This window comes from Acinonyx jubatus, chromosome A1, assembly GCF_027475565.1.
Source record: "Acinonyx jubatus isolate Ajub_Pintada_27869175 chromosome A1, VMU_Ajub_asm_v1.0, whole genome shotgun sequence".
Lineage (NCBI taxonomy): Eukaryota > Metazoa > Chordata > Mammalia > Carnivora > Felidae > Acinonyx > Acinonyx jubatus.
This window is the reverse complement of record NC_069380.1, coordinates 142,361,615-142,380,793: the sequence shown is the minus strand read 5'-3', so window position 1 is coordinate 142,380,793 and position 19,179 is coordinate 142,361,615. Positions and strand designations below refer to the sequence as shown.

Here is a 19,179-nt window from a genome sequence, read left to right as displayed (position 1 = left end):
CAGTGCAAAGCCTGCTCTGGGTTCCTTCTCTCTCTCTCTCTCTCTGTCCCTCCCCTACTTGTGCTCTCTCTCTCAAACAAATAAACTCAAAAAAATGGGGTTGGTCTTTATAAATATCATTATAAAAAAATAATAAAGTGAGTAAAACACTATCTCTCATAGTAATGAAATACCAATTCATGTAAAGTTTTCAAGTTGCTTTCAGCTGGCTCATATGTTGATTTTAAAGGTCTTTTAGTTAAATTTGTATCTGTAGAGAAAACTAGCTTCCTTACTTCTATTTCTGGCTATTGGTTCTATTCTGTATAAGAATAAACTAACATGTTATAATAAAACATGAACTCCTTACAGAATATAACCTTGTGACCAGAACTAAAACCAAATTTGCTAACAGTACTCTATATCTTAGATAACTGATGCACAGACATTTAGAAATTCCATTAGTAACAAAAATTAAAAACCAACACACCTGGATTCTGTTCAAAATCATCTAGGAGTCTGTCCAAGTCACTGACTGCTGCTTTAAAATAACTGTCCATCCTACTTAAAGACTTATTCAGAATTTAATTCTCTATGCCTAGAAAATAAAAAGTCATGGGAGTTCATTTAATTCTCTAACATATAAATATTATGCCATCTACTGCATACCAAGAAACATAGTCGAGAAATAGACACAAATAAATTCCTTTGAGGAATCTACAATTTAGTTGAAGCAATTGCCTCTCTATATACAAAATGACAAGAAAACTCTAACAACATAACATACTATTGTAAATTTTAAAACACTTATCTAAGTGACATGAGTTACTTAAGGTACATAATCAAAGAAGAATTCATAAGTAAATGCTAAAAACAGTTATAAGAACTTTATATCAAATAATATATATGATATGGTAATATAAAATATACCACTTACGAATAAAAATACTGCATATAAAAACTTATGGGATTCAGCAAAAGCAGTACTTCAAATACAGCTTTAGATCCTTATGTTAGAATAGGAGAGAGACTGAAGATTAGTAAGCTAAGAACAGGAGTTAAAGAAATAGAAAATGAACATATTAAGAGAAATATAAAAAAACTAAAAGTTAGCTCTATGAATAAAGCAGATAAACCTCTGATCTATGTCAAGAACTTCTCCCTATAAGTCTGGAGACACCTTAAAGAAATCTATCAGTGGCTAATGGGATAAAATCAAAACGACACAGGAGCCTAGTTGAAGGGGTTCCTACTGTCTTAAATAGGACAACCAAACATCAAATTAACTAAGCCTGCAAAGGACTGAACACAAATCAAATAGATAAAAAACAAAGAGATCTTAATGATACTAAAAACAAAAACAAATACCACCACTCATTAGAGGGTTGCCAGGGCATAAACCCATTGCTCTGAAAGGTGATACATTAAGGGAAAAGAGCCAATAACTTATCCTTCCCTCTATTAACAAAATGTACTTTAAGTAGTTGCTGAGGGAAAGTTCTTTAGGTAAGAATCTCAGGTAATAAATGCAGATGTATATTAAAATTTTTTAAATCATCTCTTGGCAATCCTTAATGCAAATAATAGACTAGGCAATGGCTATCAATGGATGTTAATTAAAGGGTTAGACGAAAGATTGGAGAACTTTATAATGGTGGGAACAGGCAAACACATCTGACTTCCAGTGATCAATTTCACTATCAATAAATATGGAAGGGAGTGCCTGGGTGGCTCAGTCGGTTAAGCGTCTGACTTCAGCTCAGGTCATGATCTCGCAGTTCGTGAGTTCGAGCCCCGCGTTGGACTCTATGCTGACAGCTCAGAGCCTGGAGCCTGTTTCAGATTCTGTGTCTCCCTCCCTCTGCCCCTCCCCTGCGCGCACTCTGTCTCTGTTTCTCAAAAATAAATAAACATTAAAAAAATAAATAAATGTGGAAGAACCAAACATTATGTGCCTCATGTGGAAGATACAGTATCCCATATAATGTATTCTTACCCAAAAAAACTGAACCTCAATCTAATCAAGCTTTTAGAACTAACCACGTATTTACAGGAAATCCAAGCATAGAGAGACAAGTTAGATGATATCAAAACAAAGCAATCAACTAAATCCAGAAGGTGGAACACTCTACAGCAACATTCCTCACACTGTCTTTGGTAAATGACCTTTTCTAAAAAAAATTTCCAATCTGTTCCATACTGCTACTTTTGTAAAACATAATCAACAATATAAATTTTGCAATAATACATAACAAAAAGATATACATTATTAAGCACATCTTAACAGTTCCCTGGGGTGAAGAATAAGAGTGGGAAATGAGGGATAAAAGACAAAAATGAGACAGTTTTTTACAAGAACCATTTATGATAGTGCCATGAAATGAACACTTGAGGTCCAGAAAAAAATAAGGACACTTTAAAAATGAGTTAAAAAGCTTAGACACAGCTTAAGAGAAAAATGAATGAACTAGAAAACCTACCTGAAAAAACCACCTAAAAGGCAGCCCAGAAAGACAAGAGGGACATATGACAGGGTAAGAGACATGGATGGCAGAAGTCATCTATCATAAGAATGGAGACCTCTAAGGAAGATAGACAGCATGAAACAAGGATGGTTAAAAAGATAATGGTAGGAATTTTTCTAGAATTGATGAAAAATACAACTCAACAGATACAGGTAACCCCTATACCAAGCAATTTCAATAAAGAGAAATGCACAGGTGGCCACTCTATAGTTAAACTTTTATACTCCAAAGGTAGAGGACCCTTCAGAAAAGGTCACCTTAAAAGAACAATAATGAGGGGCGCCTGGGTGGCTTGGTCGGTTAAGCGTCCGACTTCGGCTCAGGTCATGATCTCACAGTCCGTGAGTTCGAGCCCGCGTCGGGCTCTGTGCTGACAGCTCAGAGCCTGGAGCCTGTTTCAGATTCTGTGTCTCCCTCTCTCTCTGCCCCTCCCCTGTTCATGCTCTGTCTCTCTCTGTCTCAAAAATAAATAAACGTTAAAAAAAAAAAAAGAACAATAATTAGGGGTGCCTGGGTGACTCAGTCGGTTAAGCATCCGACTTCAGCTCAGGTCAGGATCTCATAGTCCATGGGTTTGAGCCCTGCGTCAGGCTCTGTGCTGACAGCTCAGAGCCTGGAGCCTGCTTCGGATTCTGTGTCTCCCTCTCTCTCTGCCACTCCCCTGCTCATGCTCTGTCTCTCTCTGTCTCAAAAATAAATAAAAACATTAAAAAAAATTTTTTTTAAAAGAGCAATAATTATTCTGGAAACAGGTAAACTTCAGAACAATTTTCAATAATAATGGCATGTCATCCTAATTTAACACAGCACATTACTTCTTGTATTTCCATTTTTAAATTTTTTTAATATTTTATTTTATTTTTCAGAGAAAGAGAGAGAGAGGGAGGGAGCAAGGGATGAGCAGACAGAATCCGAAACACACTCCAGGCTCCGAGTTGTCAGCAGAGAGCCTGACACGGGGCTCAAATGCATGAGCCACGAGATCATCACCTGGGCCAAAGTCGGATGCTTAACCAACTGCGCCACCCAGTCAACCCATTTTCCATTTTTAAATTGTGGTTATATCATACATATACAATAGTACACAAAAACATACACACCAAAACAAACAAAAGGAACTTGGAATAAGAGAAAAATGCAGGAAACAGAAGAAAACTTCAAAGAAACTAATATTCTCAGAAAAAACAGCAATGCATATATGACACAGGAACAGGAAGCCATAAATAAGGAACATATGTTGGGGGGGGCAGGGAGCGATCATGAAATTGATGGCAAAAATCTTAAAAATTCAAGTGAAGCTTGTTGGATGCAATTAAAGCAGTGCATAGAGAGGCATTTATAACTTAAGTGCATATGTTTAAAAAAAGATCTAAAAATCAATCATCTAAGCTTCCACCTTGGAAAACTAGAAAAAGGAGAGTAAGAAGAGCAAAACAAGTAGAAACAAAGATAACAAAGATTAGAACAGAAAACAATGAGATTAAAAGCAACAGGAAAGCAACAGAGAAATAGGAAAAAAAAAAAAATCACTGAAACCAACAACTCCTTTCTTTGAAAAAAAAAATCAGTAAAACTGATAAATTAGGCTAATCAAGAAAAAAGCAAAGCACCTGGGTGCCTCAGTAACTTGAGCATCCGACTCTTGATTTGGCTCAGGTCATGGTCCCAGGGTCATGGGATCGAGCCCTACATCAGGCTTCATGCTGAGCATGGAGCCAGCTTAAAATTCTCTCTCTCTCCCTCTGCCCCTCTCCCCTGCTCACACAGAGAGTATGTGATTACTCTCTCAAATTAAAAAAAGAAAAAAGAAAAAAAAGAGAGAGAAACACAAATTACCATATCAGAAATGAAAGAGGGAACAAAATTACTGATAATATGAACTTAAAGGAAAATGAGGAAATATGAACAACTCTATGCCTCCAAACTTGATAATTTAGATGAAATAAACCATTTCCTTGGAAGACACAAGCTACCAAACCTCACACAAAGAGAAACAGATAACCCAAACAGCCCTGTATCTATTAATGAAACTGAATCAATAATTAGTAACCTTCCACAAATCACCAGATCCAGATGGCTTCATTGGTGAATTTTACCAAATATTTAAGGAAGAAATAATACCAATTCTCCACAATCTCTTTCAGAAAAAAGGAAGCAGAGGGAATCCTTCCTAATTCATCTGTATTAGACCAGTATTAATCTAATACCAAAACCAAATACAGACATTACAAGAAGAAAACTACACACCAATATTGCTCATGAACACAGACATAAAAATCCTCAACAAAGTATTAGCAAGTAGAATCCAACAATGTATAAAAAAAATTAACACAACAACCAAGTGAAATTTATCCAGGTATGCAAGGCTGGTTCAACCTCTGAAAATATCACATTAACAGATTAAAGAATTATCATATAATCATATCAATGGATGCAAAAAAAAAAAAACGCATTTGACAAAACTCAACACTTACTTATGATAAAAACCCTCAGCAAGTTATGAGCAGAGAGAAACTTCTTCAATTTGATGAAGAATAGCTACAAAATGCCTACAGCTAATATTATATACATTATGATGAGAAACTGGATGCTTTCCAATCAAAGATTGGGATCAAGGAAAGGATATCTTCTTTCACAACTCCTATTCAACACAGTACTGAAACTGCAGTAAGAAAGGAAATAAAAGATACACCATTTGGAAAGGAAGAACTACAACTGTCTTTATTTGTAATGACATGATTTTCAATGTAGAAAATCCCCAAAAACTGGCCCCCCCAAAATAGAGTAGTGAATATAGCAAGGATGTTGGATACAGGGTTAATATACAAAAATCAAATGCATTCCTATACATGAGCAAGGAACAACTGGAATTTGGAATTTTAAAAAATACCATTTATGATAGCACATCAAAAGAGTAAATACTTAGGTATAAATTTAACAAAATACGTACTGGACCCATATGTGGAAAACTACAAAATACGAATGAAAAAAATCAAAGAAGACCTAATTAAATGAAGATATATTCCACGTTCAAGGATAGGTACACTCCATATTGTTAAGATGTCAGTTCCTCTCAACTTGATCTCTGGATTCAATGCAATCCCAATCAAGATCCCAGCAAGCTTTTTTGTAGGACTCAGGAAACTCAGAATTCTAAAGTGTATACAGAAAGGAAGAGAACCTAGAATAGCCAACATAACGCTGAAAAAGAAGAACAAATTTGGACAACTCACTCTAATTTTAAGACTCATAAAGCTATAATAATCAAAGCAATGTAGTACTGGCAAAAAAAAAAAAAAAAGACACATAAACCAGTGCAAAAGAATAGAGAGCCTGCGAAGCTCCTGGGTGGCTCAGTCGGTTGAGCATCTGACTTCAGCTCAGGTCATGATCTCATGGTTCATGGGCTTGAGCCCCACATCGGGTTCTGTGCTGACAGCCCAGAGCCTGGAGCCTGTTTCAGATTCTGTGTCTCCCTCTCTCTCTGCCCCTCCCCTGCTCACGCTTTGTTTCCATCTGTCTCAAAAATAAATAAACATTAAAAACAATAATAAAAAAATAAAAAATAAAAATAGAGATCCTAGAAATAGACCCACACAAATAAATACAGTCAAATTATCTTTGACAGAGGCGCAAAGGCAATTCAAAGGAGAAAGGCTGTCTTTTCAACAAGTGGTGCTGAGAAAACTGGACATCCCAAAAATGGGACATCCCATGCCAAAAATACGAACCTAGATATGGACCTTACACCTTACACAGGAACGTACTTAAAAAGGATAAAGAACTAAATGTAAAATATAATATTTCTTGAAGAAAACATTACAGAAAAATATAACCTTGGGATTGGTTATGAGTTTAATTATGATCATAACAACAGAATGATCCATTAAAAAAATTGATGAAGTTAGACTTTAAAATTAAAAAAACATATGCTCTGAAAAAGACACTTAAGAGAATAAGAGGACAAGCCATATCCTGGGAGATAACATTTGCAAAACACATATCTGATAAAGGACTTGCATCTAAATCTCCAAAAAACTCCTAAAATTAAATAATTAGGAAACCAACAATCCAATTAAATGGGCAAAAGTTCACAAAGAGACACCTCACCAAAGAAGACACACAGTTAGCAAATAAATATATGATAAAATGCTCAATGTCATTTGTTTTTAGGGACTACAGATTAAAACAATGAGATACCATTTTACATCAATTACAATGGCTAAAATCCAAAAAACCGACAATACCAAATGCTGCAAGGATGCTATTCAGCAGGAACTCTCATTTATTCCTGATGGGAATACAAAATGGTACAGCCACTCTGAAAAATAGTTTGCCTCTTATAAAACTAAACATAGTCTTACCATATGATCCAGCAATCATACTATTAGGTATTTTACCCAATTGACTTAAAGATTTATGTCCACACAAGAATTTAGATGTGAAATTTATAACAACTTCTTTTACAACTGACAAAATTTGGAAACATCCAAAATGACCTTCAGTAAATGAACAGATAAATAAACTGTGATACATCCATGCAATGGAATAGTATTCAATGATACAAAGAAATAAGCTAACAAGCCACAAAAAGACATGGGACGTACCTTAAATATGTACTGTATGTGAAAGAAGACAGTCTTAAAAAGTCTACATACTGTATGATTCTAATTGACATTTTGGAAAAGGTAAAACTACAAAGAGAATAAACACATCACTGATTGCTAGTAGTTTGGGTGGGGGGCAGTGGAACTTGAAAGTAAAGCACTGTGGATTTTTTAGGGTGGTGAAACTATTTTATATGATACTATAGTGGTGAATATAAGACATTAAGCATTTGTCAGTATCTACAGAACTTTATGACACAAAGAATAAACCTCAGTATTTCCAAATTTTTAAAAATTATTTAGAAGGTCAGGTGATCGGGTGCCTTGGTGGCTCAGTCAGTTAAGTGTCTAACTTCAGCTCAGGTCATGATCTCATGGTGTGTGGGTTCGAGCCCCAAGTCGGGCTCTGTGCTGACAGCTCGGAGCCTGGAGCCTGCTCCAGATTGTGTCTCCCTCTCTCTGCCCCTCCCCACTCATGCTCTGTCTCTCTCTCTCTCAAAAATAAACAAACATTAAAAAAAAAATTTAAGGAGCGCTTGGGTGGCTCAGTTGGTTAAGCATCGGACTTCAGCTCAGGTCATGATCTCACCATTTGTGAGTTCGAGCCCCACATCAGGCTCTGTGCTGAGAGATCATAGCCTGGAGTCTGTTTCAGATTCTCTGTCTCTCTCTCTCTCTACCCCTGCCTCCCACTCTCTCTCTCCCCCTCAAAAATAAACATTAAAAAAAAATTTGGCGGGGGGGGGGGGGGCGGTGCCTGGTTGGCTGAGTCAGTTGAGCATCCGACTTCAGCTCAGGTCATGATCTCAGTCCATGAGTTCAAACCCCTCACTGGGCTCTGTGCTGACAGTTCAGGGCCTGAAGTCTGCTTCAGATTCTGGGTCTCCCTCTCTCTGCCCCTCCCCCACTCACACCTCAGTCTCTCTCTCTCTCTCTCTCTCTCTCTCTCAAAAGTAAATAAACATTAAAAAAAATTTTTTTAAGTAGTGAAGGAATTCTGAATATAGAAATATTAAAAAACTAAAGCACAGGAACTAGAAGGCCTAGAAATAGTCTCTCATTAGGAAAAAAACCAGCATTTTTCTAAAAAATTATGGAATTCATTAAATGTATACAGAGTATCTCTATGTATACCAGTGTACTACTAAGCATTATGTCATTTGAGGTGCCTACAAAGGTGCAAAAAAGGAAAGATAATTAAATAATAATAGAATCCAATAATTTATAAAAGATATAATGCAAATACTGTACATGAAACCTTTTTTTTTTTTTTAACGTTTACTTATTTCTGAGACAGAGAGAGACAGAGCATGAACGGGGGAGGGTCAGAGAGAGGGAGACACAGAATCCGAAACAGGCTCCAGGCTCTGCGCTGTCAGCACAGAGCCCGACGCAGGGCTTGAGCTCACAGACCGCGAGACCATGACCTGAGCCGAAGTCGTCCGCTTAACCGACTGAGCCACCCAGGCGCCCCACGTAAATGAAACCTTTTAACATGACATTTGAAGCTGCACATAATTCCCATTTCAATCAACTAAGATGTACTTACTGTGCCAAAAATCTATGATGTACAGTAAAAGACACAAATGGAATATAAGATATACTCCCTATTCTAAAGAAGTTTATTTGTGTGTACATACAGCACCCTGTTTTAGGTAGTATCTTTTTTTAAAAAATTTTTTTTAATGTTTATTTATTTTTGAGACAGATAGAGACAGAGCATGAATGGGGGAGGGTCAGAGAGAGAGGCAAACACAGAATCAGAAGCAGGCTCCAGGCTCTGAGCTGTCAGCATAGAGCCCGACGTGGGGCTCGAACTCACAGACCGTGAGATCATGACCTGAGCTGAAGTCGGACGCTTAACCAACTGAGCCACCCAGGTGCCCCTGTTTTAGGTAATATCTTTACTTACCTGACCATTTATATACTCCCAGATTTACAATAAAATATTTACAATATTTCCTTTACAAAAATGGTTTTTAAAAATCTCTTCAAGATTTAAAAAAAATTGGCAACAACATGGAAAATTAATCAGAAAACCAACAAAACCAATAGTAAGGAGACTCCTAACTGGTTAAGATGAGACATGATGAGGGCCTGAACTGACATAATGCGGAGCAGATGGAAAAGGGATCAATAGAAAAGTGACTAAAGAATGGGAAATTCTGGAGAGTGAAACAAGGGAGAAAGCTAGGATTACTGCCAGGTTTCCATCATGGGTGACTGAGCAGACAGTGGTACCATTGACTATGACAGGCAATACAAAGAAGAGCAGGACTAAGGGAAAAAATAAGTTCACGTTTGGACTGTTGTTTGAAGTACCTTGAGAACATCCTGGGGGAGATGTCCAATAGGCAGTTGAATATAAGGATCTGGAATGCAGGAGAGAAGTCTGAGATAGATAAAAGATTTGGGAACTGGCAGCACATAACTGTTAATGGATGAGATCACCTAGGAAGAGAATATAGAAGAGGACAGGAGCCTGACATCAGATAACTACAGATCACAATTAGTGTTTCTAAAGCCACTCTGGATAAAACTTTGCCCAGAGTTATATGCACTTTGATAGGAAAATATCCAGTATAGAGTACTAAATGACTAAAAATCAAATAGCAAAATGTCATGTACAGTACAAATGCATTTTTACAAGTAAGTTGTTAAAAAAAAAAAAAAAGTATTAGCAAAGGCACAGGAAAAAAATATAGAAAGGCAAATACCAAACTGGTAATAATGGTATCTGTGATAATGCATGCCTTTCACATCTACATTATGTAATTCTATAAATAATGCATAATACATATCTGTATTTTACTTTTTGTTTACAAAAATGTACTACTTTTGTAAATAACAAAAAAGATAATTTTCTTCCTTTCCTAGAAACTTATAGTGCATATCCTTACAATATAAAATAGATAATTAAGGGGTGCCTGGGTAGTTCAGTTAGTTAAGTATCCAACTTCAGCTCAGGTCATGATCTTGCAGTTCATGAGGTCAAGCCCTGCATCCGGCTCTGTGCCCTGGAGCCTGCTTCGGTTTCTGTGTCTTCCTCTCTCTCTGCCCCTTCCCTGTTCGTGCTCTCTCTCTCAAAACTAAATAAACATTTTTAAAAATTAAAAAAGAAAAAGATAATAAAAATCTGGTAGGGGGCGGGGCACCTGGGTGGTTCAGTCAGTTGAGGGTCCAACTTCAGCTTAGGTCATTATCTCACACACAGTTTGTGAGCTGGGAGCCCCACATGGGGCTTGGTGCTATCAGCCTGTCAGAGCAGAGCCTGCTTCAGATCCTCTGTCCCTTGCTCTCTGCCCCTCCCCCACTTGCGCTCTCTGAAAAAATAAATAAATATATTTCTAAAAATCTTTTAGGGGGCATGTGGTGGCTCTATCAGTTGAGCATCAACTCTTGATTTTGGCTCAGATCATGATATCAAGGTTCATGGGTTCAAGTCCCTGGTCAGGCTCACACTGACAGTGCAGAGCCTGCTTGGGATTCTCTCTCCCTCTCTTTCTGCTCCTCCCCAGCTCTCTCTCTCAAAATAAATAAATAAACTTTTTAAAAAACCCTTTAGAAAACAACACATTGACACTGGATTATAAATGAGCAAATAATATGACCTAGTAAGATTATGAAAAAATATTCAAAGCACAATCTGTACTATCAAAATAATCTGAATTATAACATATATCATTTGTTGCCTACTAAATCAGAACACAATTTTTTCTTAGTGATCTCTACACCCAACATGAGGCTCCAACTCACGACCCTAAGATCCAGAGCCTCATAATTTCTTTTAATAATATAAGGGATCGGGGGTGCCTGTGTGGTTCAGTTGGTTAAGCATCCCACTCTTGATTTCAGCTTAGGTCATGCTCTTGCAGTTCGTGAGTCTCAGCTCTGTGTCAGGCTCTGTGCTAATGGTGCAGAGCTTGCTTGGGATTCTTCCTCTCCCTTTCTCTCTCTCTCTCTCTCTGCCCTTCCACCATGCTTGCTCACACCCTCTCTCTCTCTCTAAAAAAAATAAACTTAAAAAACTTATTAAAATAATAATAATGATAAAAGTGTTGGTAAGGGTGTGACAAAACAAGCATCTCCAATACCGATGACAAGAAGTAAACCAGAATACCCTCTCAGAAAAACAATGTGATAATATGTATCAATAGCCTCAAAAAGTTTCCTAACAATTAACAAATAAAATTTCCTAAGAATTGATGTAACAATTCTTTTTAAAAATTTAAAATAATCCAAAGCAACTGAAAATATGCAAAGATATTCTACCAAATCATTAATTGAAACCATCTAAACACCAACATTAGAAAATTATGCAGGCATCAAAAGTAATTCTACTTCTAGAAAAACATTAGCACTTGTGTGCAGGAACACATCACAAAGAAATTTGAATGCTGCAATGTTTGTAATAGTGCAAAATTTCAAAGAACCTAACAGCTCATCAACATAAGAATAGTCAAATCACCTTTCTCAAACTGGTCTAAGGACCCCTGGAAAACTCTAGAACTTTTCAGGGGATCTGTGAGGTCCTTCCTTTTCCAAACACCTATCTATGCAAGTCTGGACTTTCTTAATATGCTTTAGTGTACAAGATAGCACGTAAGAGTGAAGAGACAAGCAAATCTGAGAATCCATCTGTCTTCTATAAAGCCAGACATTAGTGATCTACAAAAATATAAAACAATGCCACCCTTCCCACTACATTTTTTAAGAAAAATGTATTTTTCAAAAATACTCTTTAATTCAATATATAAAGGGTTTTTAATGCACAATTTTTAAATATTTTCTGAATTTTAATTTCTAAAATAGCAAAATACTGCATTAAAGAACAAAAAATCTTTTAGTCCTCAGTCACCTTTAAGTTTGTAAAGGGATCCTGAAACCCACTGGGTTAAAAAAACTGTGATACCATCATATTACCTAACAATATTACAATTTGGGTGATAATTAAATGGGAACTGAGCTTTAACTGCAATATTCCAAAAGATAGTTCACTCATGTATTACTTGTGTAATCAAACATCATAAAGATACTCATGAAGCTTTTTAAAAACTGGAGGAAATACTTTAAAAATTTTAAGCAAAAAAAAGCAGGCAATCCAACTGTATATAACATCTCATCATCTTAATTAAGAAACTGCCATGAGAAAAAACCCTGGGAGATTAAAAGTCAAAATATTAACTGCGGTTGATTCACTTTAAATGGCTGAATTATGGCTTATTTTTTCTTATCTTTATTATCCTTAAGATTTTTTGTGACACTAAATGTGCAGTTTAACATCCATGGGAGAAAAAAAGGGGAGAAAGTGGGTGAAAATTTACAGTTTTACTGGATCAAACCATTGCACTCTTGCCAATTCAGAAGGAACAAGTTCTAATAAATTAAGGAACCTAATTCAACCAACAAATTGCCTTATTTTGTTATAAATGAAAAAGATGAATTTATCAAATATATGGGATGGTTTCCACACAAGTCAAGCTAGTAAGTACACTCAGTCTGGAATAATTTGTAATCACGGTAGAACAAGTAAGTTAATAGTTTCAAAGTTAGGCCATCTTTTAGGATTTTTCAGGGGTACCAAAGAAAAGGTAGAGGAAAGGAACACTACCGCATCCTTCAGATCTAAAATGATGAGAAAATGCATCGGTGCGAGAATGGGGTTTGCGAAAGAGCACAGGCGGCGATGACAGATCTTCTGCTGGAGTCCTCCTAGTGCACAGGCTACCTCTCCGCGGGAACCACAATCCCCTCTAGCAGGCACAGCCCCTCCCATGGTGGGCCAGGCAGCTCCGGGGGCACTTCTCCCAGCCCCCGCCGCGGCCCCCCGGGCCGCTCCCACCGCAGCTCCGAGCACTCCGGACGGCCCGGGTGGGTGGGACCCGGCAAAAAGCCGCCGAGATTGCCCTCCCTGCCTGGTCCAGCCGGCCAGGCTCTACCGAAGGGACACGAGGTTTGAGGGTCGTGATTCCCTGGCCAACTCAAGGAGCTCGGAAAGAGAACAAGCCGGGGGCCTAGACTCGACCCTTGGAGGAAAAGGAGGGCCAGACCCGGCACTCAGATCGGCCGATCCAGCGGCCACCCCGCCCCCTCCGCGAGTGCAGCAGGGGTGAGGTGAGGGCCAAGAGGCCAGTTACTGGGGGGCTCTTACCTCCCCCACAACCCTGAGGAGCTCTCTGAAGACTCGATGCGACGAGGCGCAGAGGAGTGAAGAGCGACCCCGGCCGGGAGTCCCGGGGGTGAGCTACGTCGGCTCAGGGTTTGTTTTCCCCCGGACCTGTTTGGGGGGGGGAGGGGGGTGGGCGGGGAGGAGCAGACAGCGCAGGCGCAGAAGAGGTTTTCCGTCGACACACACACACGCACGCACACACACACGCACGCACACACTCCCTTCCTCCGAGTCCGCGCGCGCGCGCACACACACACACACACACACATACATACACACTCCCTCCCTCCGAGTCCGCGGCCTCCGCCAGGTCCCGAGGCGCCTGCGCGAGGCTCTGCGGGGTCTGAGCCGAGGGTGCCGGGATTCTTACCGGAAGTGCCTGAGAAGGTTGCGCGGTGATGCGGCAGCTTGAAGACCGGCATTAAACGGGGACTGAGTTTCCCCCTAGACGCCTGGGAGCCGGAATCGGGAGGCCACCTGCGTCAGTGTCCGGCTTCCTTTGCCCTTGGTTGACCTATACGCAGCTTCCCCCGCCCCCACCCTACAGCCTCAGCGGAGCCGGCGCGGCGCAACGGCCTGTACTGGACACGCCCGCCTGCCAGGCAGCGAACCAGTCCTGCTCCCCGCTACGCTGTCCTCCCGGAAAACCTTGTTACTTAACGCTGGTGTTGTCCACCCCCGTTTTTCTCTCGGCGGCAACAGAAAAGCTCCCACCTATCCCCCAGCTTCAAGCCCTCCAGCTGACTGCCTGCTCCCAAGGCTGCTGGCCTTCCCTCTCATTGCTTTAGTTCTGCTTTTCTAACAGTGACCACGAGAACAGCTGCCTCCCCGCGTCTAAGAACAAAAGCTAACCAACTGGAGAAATAAATGCTCCTCATGTGATGTATGTTTGTGCTTGTTAAGCTTTACTATTTTTACCACAAGTTTCCCATAAATTTAAGTAAGGGAAAAGGCGATCGTGGGTATGGGGAGAAGAATCCCATCTGTTGCCATAAAGTTTTACCGGTAATTCATACTGGTCTTTCAAAAATTTCAAGAGTTGTATGTAGTACGTTAGGGGTATTTCAATCAGATGTGATTTATGGTGAAAGATTTGAGAATCGGTTCAAATTCTAAATCTGCAGTTTGCAACAAACAATAGGTTGTGCTCTTTCAAAAGTACTAAATCTCTATTTTCTTTGTCTGATTTTACTAAACCTGAAATGAAATTGTGTTGTTTTAGTCCAACAGTAAAACTTTTTTTGATACTTGATAATTTTGATAATTTATTGAGCATCAACCATGTGACAAACGTTGCATTAAATGCTTTGCTTACATTATCTCAATCCTAAGTAGTTCTACAAAGTACTGTATGCATATATCTCTACTATGCGTTAAATGTTGTTTACAGATAAAAGGGTCATTGCCCTATGGAACCACCATCTAATAGCAGAGACTCGTGGATACAAGTGTTTGGGATAGAAATATTTATATAGAAATATTCATATAGTATAGCATATCTATATCTATATATCTATCTATATCTATATCTATATCTATATAGTGTGAGGACAAAGAATAGAAATAGAAACACTAAGACCTTACAGATAAATAGGAAAACTGTATACATGAATGGCCAATTCACAAAATAAATTCATAAGTGCCTAGTACATGTTTTACTAATATTCAAACTCATTAATAATGAAATGAAGACAAATGAGATATTATTTCCAGTGGATCTAATTAGCCAATTTGTTTAAAATGAGAATTAACTCCATTGGTGAGGGTAGAGTGAAATGAATACTCATCCTGTTGGGGATCTAAATTAGGACAAAGATTTTGGAAAGTTATTTGTCAAATCATAACAAGAAATTTTCACATGACCTAAATTAATAATCTCCTTTCTGGAAATTATAAGGAGATACTCCAGAATACAAACATTTATATGAAATAACAATAAGGAAAGTGAAAAAGCTCCCCAAACCGGAATACCTTTCTCATACAAATGCAATTGTACTTTGTATCACATTTATTTGTTTATGGGCATTTCCTCTGTGTGGTTCGTTATACTTGGTTTGCAGTTGTAAGGATTACAAAGATGGGGAATTCATGAAATTTGCCCTAAGAAGTTCACAATCCACTGTGTCATTCTTTTACTTACAAACATTAATAGTTGAGAGGTTGCTGCAATATCATAAAATAACAAGATGTTTGTGGAGCCTGTCAATTAAATTTCCTATGATTTCCTTTGCTGATAGAAATGAAGAAGAAATCTGCACATTGAATGCAATGTCAAATAAAATATTAGTGAAAAAGAGACTTTGCAAAGTTTGAGTAATAATTATTGAAAAACTCCCATGTATTATTTAACCTCTAAAGATCCCAATTTATTACTAAATAGTTATGACTTGAGGAAATCGTCCCAATTGTAACATATGTGGCCAACTTATTCTTTAGACTTGAACTAGTTCTTACTTGGACCATAAACAATTTTCATTATTTTGAAGGTTGTCAGAATCTTGATTATCTTAAGAGGCTTAAATTCCACAGTAACATGAACTTGCAAAGCTGTTCCCTTTTCATTAGTAGTCTGGGTGGAGAAAATACCAGAAGCAAATGAAGATAACAATTACAATTATTCATTTGTTTCATGGCTGGTGTTATACTAACAAGCAATTTTAGAGCTAGGATTTCATTGCTCCCAAACACAGAAAGTGACATGGAACTGTTAATCATTAGTATTTAATGCTATCTAACCATGTTAGAACACCCATGTTACAAGGAAAAGAGCTACTTTTGTTTTAAATTATCTACTTTAGGGCCACTTAGATCAGCTACCTGAAGCAATGCCACTAATGAAGAAATGGCTATAGTTTTGGTGACCATGAGAACTAATTTTTAAAATGCACAGAAAAAGTTTGGAAGGAAATCCACTAAAATATTAACTGTGATTATCTTTGGAAGGTGAAATTATGGGTGATTTCCCTCTTTCTAGTTTTTTATGTTTTCTAAGTGTTTTACAATAAGAATGTATTGCTTTAATAATCCAAAAGGAAAATAGAACACTTTTAAGAAGTATTGCTAAATTCATAATTGAGTCAACCAGTTACTTTACAGTCCTTATGCAATCAATACATTGCATACTGCATACAATATATTCCATGACTATGGTCATTAACAGTGAAATAACCCAAAAGGATGGATAAGCACTTCTGTCTGGAGACTGTCTTAGGGGTGGCAACAAGGTACAGTTATTTGGAGGGCTCATATGATACAGCTTCAACACAATGAGCAGGTGCTCTTAGCAAGGAAGTCAGAATTCTTTGCCAAATAATTCCAATTCTCTCTTCTGGCCATACGATGGCAATGTACTTCCGGGCCCCCTTGTGGTTGAATAGGGCCGTGTGACTGGTTCAGACAAGTGAACTATGAGAAGTAACACGTGTCTTTGCACACTGGATTTTTTTTACTCACCAATGTAAGATATTCCAGAGCCTGCTGTCCCTCGGACACAGCAACAGGCAAGACCTGATACTGTGGCTACTCTATCAGTCTGAGTGCTTGAGAGATTCCAGTGAACAGAACACTTCTAGAGTAAGAAATAGACTTTTAGTTATACACCACTGAGATTTTGGGGGTGATTTGTTATTGCAGCATAGCTTAGCCTGACATGGTAAATAAACTTTGCTTAAGCCTCACATTTGGAGGTGGCTATTCTGAATGATATACTGCGTGCCTCGGTGAGCATATCTGTGGCAGCATTGCTTCCTAAAGTGTTTTTCCTTCACACCTGAATTAGTCAGTACTCATAATTATTATGGTATGCCAGGTAAATACATTTCATTGTAAATGAATACTTACCTCTATTGCTTCTCAGAGTAACTGAATTTTTTTTTGCTTTTAATTTTTTTTATTATGGAAAATGTCAATCACATGTAAAAGTAGAATAGTACAATAACCCTCTCAGCTTCAGTATCAACAACTCATGGTCACATCTTATTTCGTAAGATGTACATTCACCCACCCTACCCTTCCCCCCACAGCTGGATAATTTGGAGGCAAACTCATTTATCATATCTTTTCATCTCTAAATTTTTCTGCCTGTGTATTTAAAAGATCAGTACTTTACAAAGTAGAAATAATAATGTAATGAATTCCCTCATATCCAATACCACCATCTAACTTCAATGTGGACAAACTTGTTTCAGGTATACTTTTACCCATGCATATTATTTTGAAGCATATATAATATGTCATATCATTTCATCCATAAATATTTCAATATGTATTTCTACAATAAAATTGCTCTTTGTGAAAACATAATAATATTATTTTCACACCTGAGGATTTAACAATAATTCTCTAATAATGCCAAATATTTAGGCACTGGTGTTCATATTTCTAATTATTTCATAAATTTTATAATTTTTAAATTGTGTGAATCAAAATCCAATTAAAGTCAACATTTTGACATTGATTTCTAATAATGTTCTCTCTTTTTTGTTCCTTGCACCTTATTTTTTGAAAAAAACCATGTCTTTTGGCCTGTGGAATTATCAGGATTTGGACTTTGTCTTTCCCCACAGTGTCTTTTAACATATTCCTCTTGCCTGTGTGTTTCTTGTAAGCTCATAGCTACATCTGGAAGTTTGGTTTGGTACAGGTTTAATTTTTTCCCAATGCCGTCCCATAAGTGGTTTTATATACTTTCAACAGATACATAATATCTTATTGGCCTCTTTCCATGATGTTAGCAACCATTGATAGTCACCACTTGGATTCACTCTTTCATTTGGGTTTGCAAAATGGTGACATCCTATTTTTTCTTTTTTATTCATTATTGGAACTAAATTCCAATAGATAAAAATTCCCTCAACAGCTATTTAGTTTTCCCAGAATATAGTTCATATAGAAAGGAAAGTTAAATATTTGACCTTTTACTTTACTGTTTTCAGAAAAATGAGTTGCCTCCCTTGTATCCTCTAAAGGAGACTAATGGTGGGGGGAGGGGGGTTAATATATGTAAGTTAAATATATGTATATGTATGTATATGTGTATGTATGATACCACACCAGTTCTCTAGATTTTTTGTGTAAACAAACTTAAGCATTTCACCATTGTTCATCCCAATATTTAACGCTGTAATGAACACATGTCATACTTATTGCCTTAATCATAATACAAAAAAAATATTAAAATGGTCAAAGGAATCGTAATTAAATTTAAATCAGATTAGGATTTTTTTTTAATTCTAATGTTAGATTTCTACTTTTTTCTATTAAGTCAAAAAACAAATCAATAAGAAAAGATTTTTAAAACTATTAGTTGCTTTTATATAAATAAGGATAGTCACATCTGAACTCATCTGCAAAAATTTTGAAGACATAGGCATATCATATTAGTACACACACTAATTTTATATTTAGAAGCTGGCATAAGGAAACTCACCAGAGCTAAAATGTGTTCAGATTGAATTGACAATTTCAGGCAATCGAAAGAGAGAAGAAACAACTGTTGATGATCCAATTCCACTACCACTTAGCATGTAAACTGGAGACAGAAAGAGAACTGAAATTCAAATCAGAGAAGTGAAATTAATTATTCTCCTTGTCAGTTGCTTGAATAATATTTTTTTGAGAATAAGCTCAAAAGAAAGGTTAATGTGCTTTCTGAGTTACATAAGTTTAATCCTGTGCCATAATTAGGAGAAAAATTGAACTAGGGTTATCATCTTCTCTATGTACATTTGAGAAAAGAGATCACATTTGCAAACATTGGGAAAACTCGAGCTTTCTTCAGCGGGAAATAAGACAAGTAACCCACCACTGGGTGGCAGAGACCACGTCCTGAGGGCCTGTAGTGACCCTCTCAGAATGTGGCAATGAGAAGCACACCCTGAAGTCAGTGGGAAATTTCCTG

General features: G+C 37.6%; 1 protein-coding gene across 4 annotated transcripts in view; it reads right to left on the bottom strand.

The window, feature by feature from the left end:
* Positions 1-14,060, bottom strand: part of ZFYVE16 (zinc finger FYVE-type containing 16) — a 52,432-nt gene extending 38,372 nt beyond the window's left edge. Inside the window, exons 1-3 of one of the 4 annotated variants that reach the window (XM_027039222.2) lie at positions 13,263-13,421; positions 9,434-9,562; positions 470-577 (exon numbers count right to left, since the gene is read on the bottom strand). In XM_027039222.2, coding sequence (XP_026895023.1) covers positions 470-539 — 70 coding nt within the window. In that variant the 5' untranslated portion in view covers positions 540-577; positions 9,434-9,562; positions 13,263-13,421. Of the gene's footprint in view, positions 1-469; positions 578-9,433; positions 9,563-13,262; positions 13,427-13,650 lie in introns of those variants that run through there. The other 3 variants (XM_015069087.3, XM_053224359.1, XM_015069086.3) reach the window with 3 other exon arrangements.
* Positions 14,061-19,179: the final 5,119 nt, after the last annotated feature.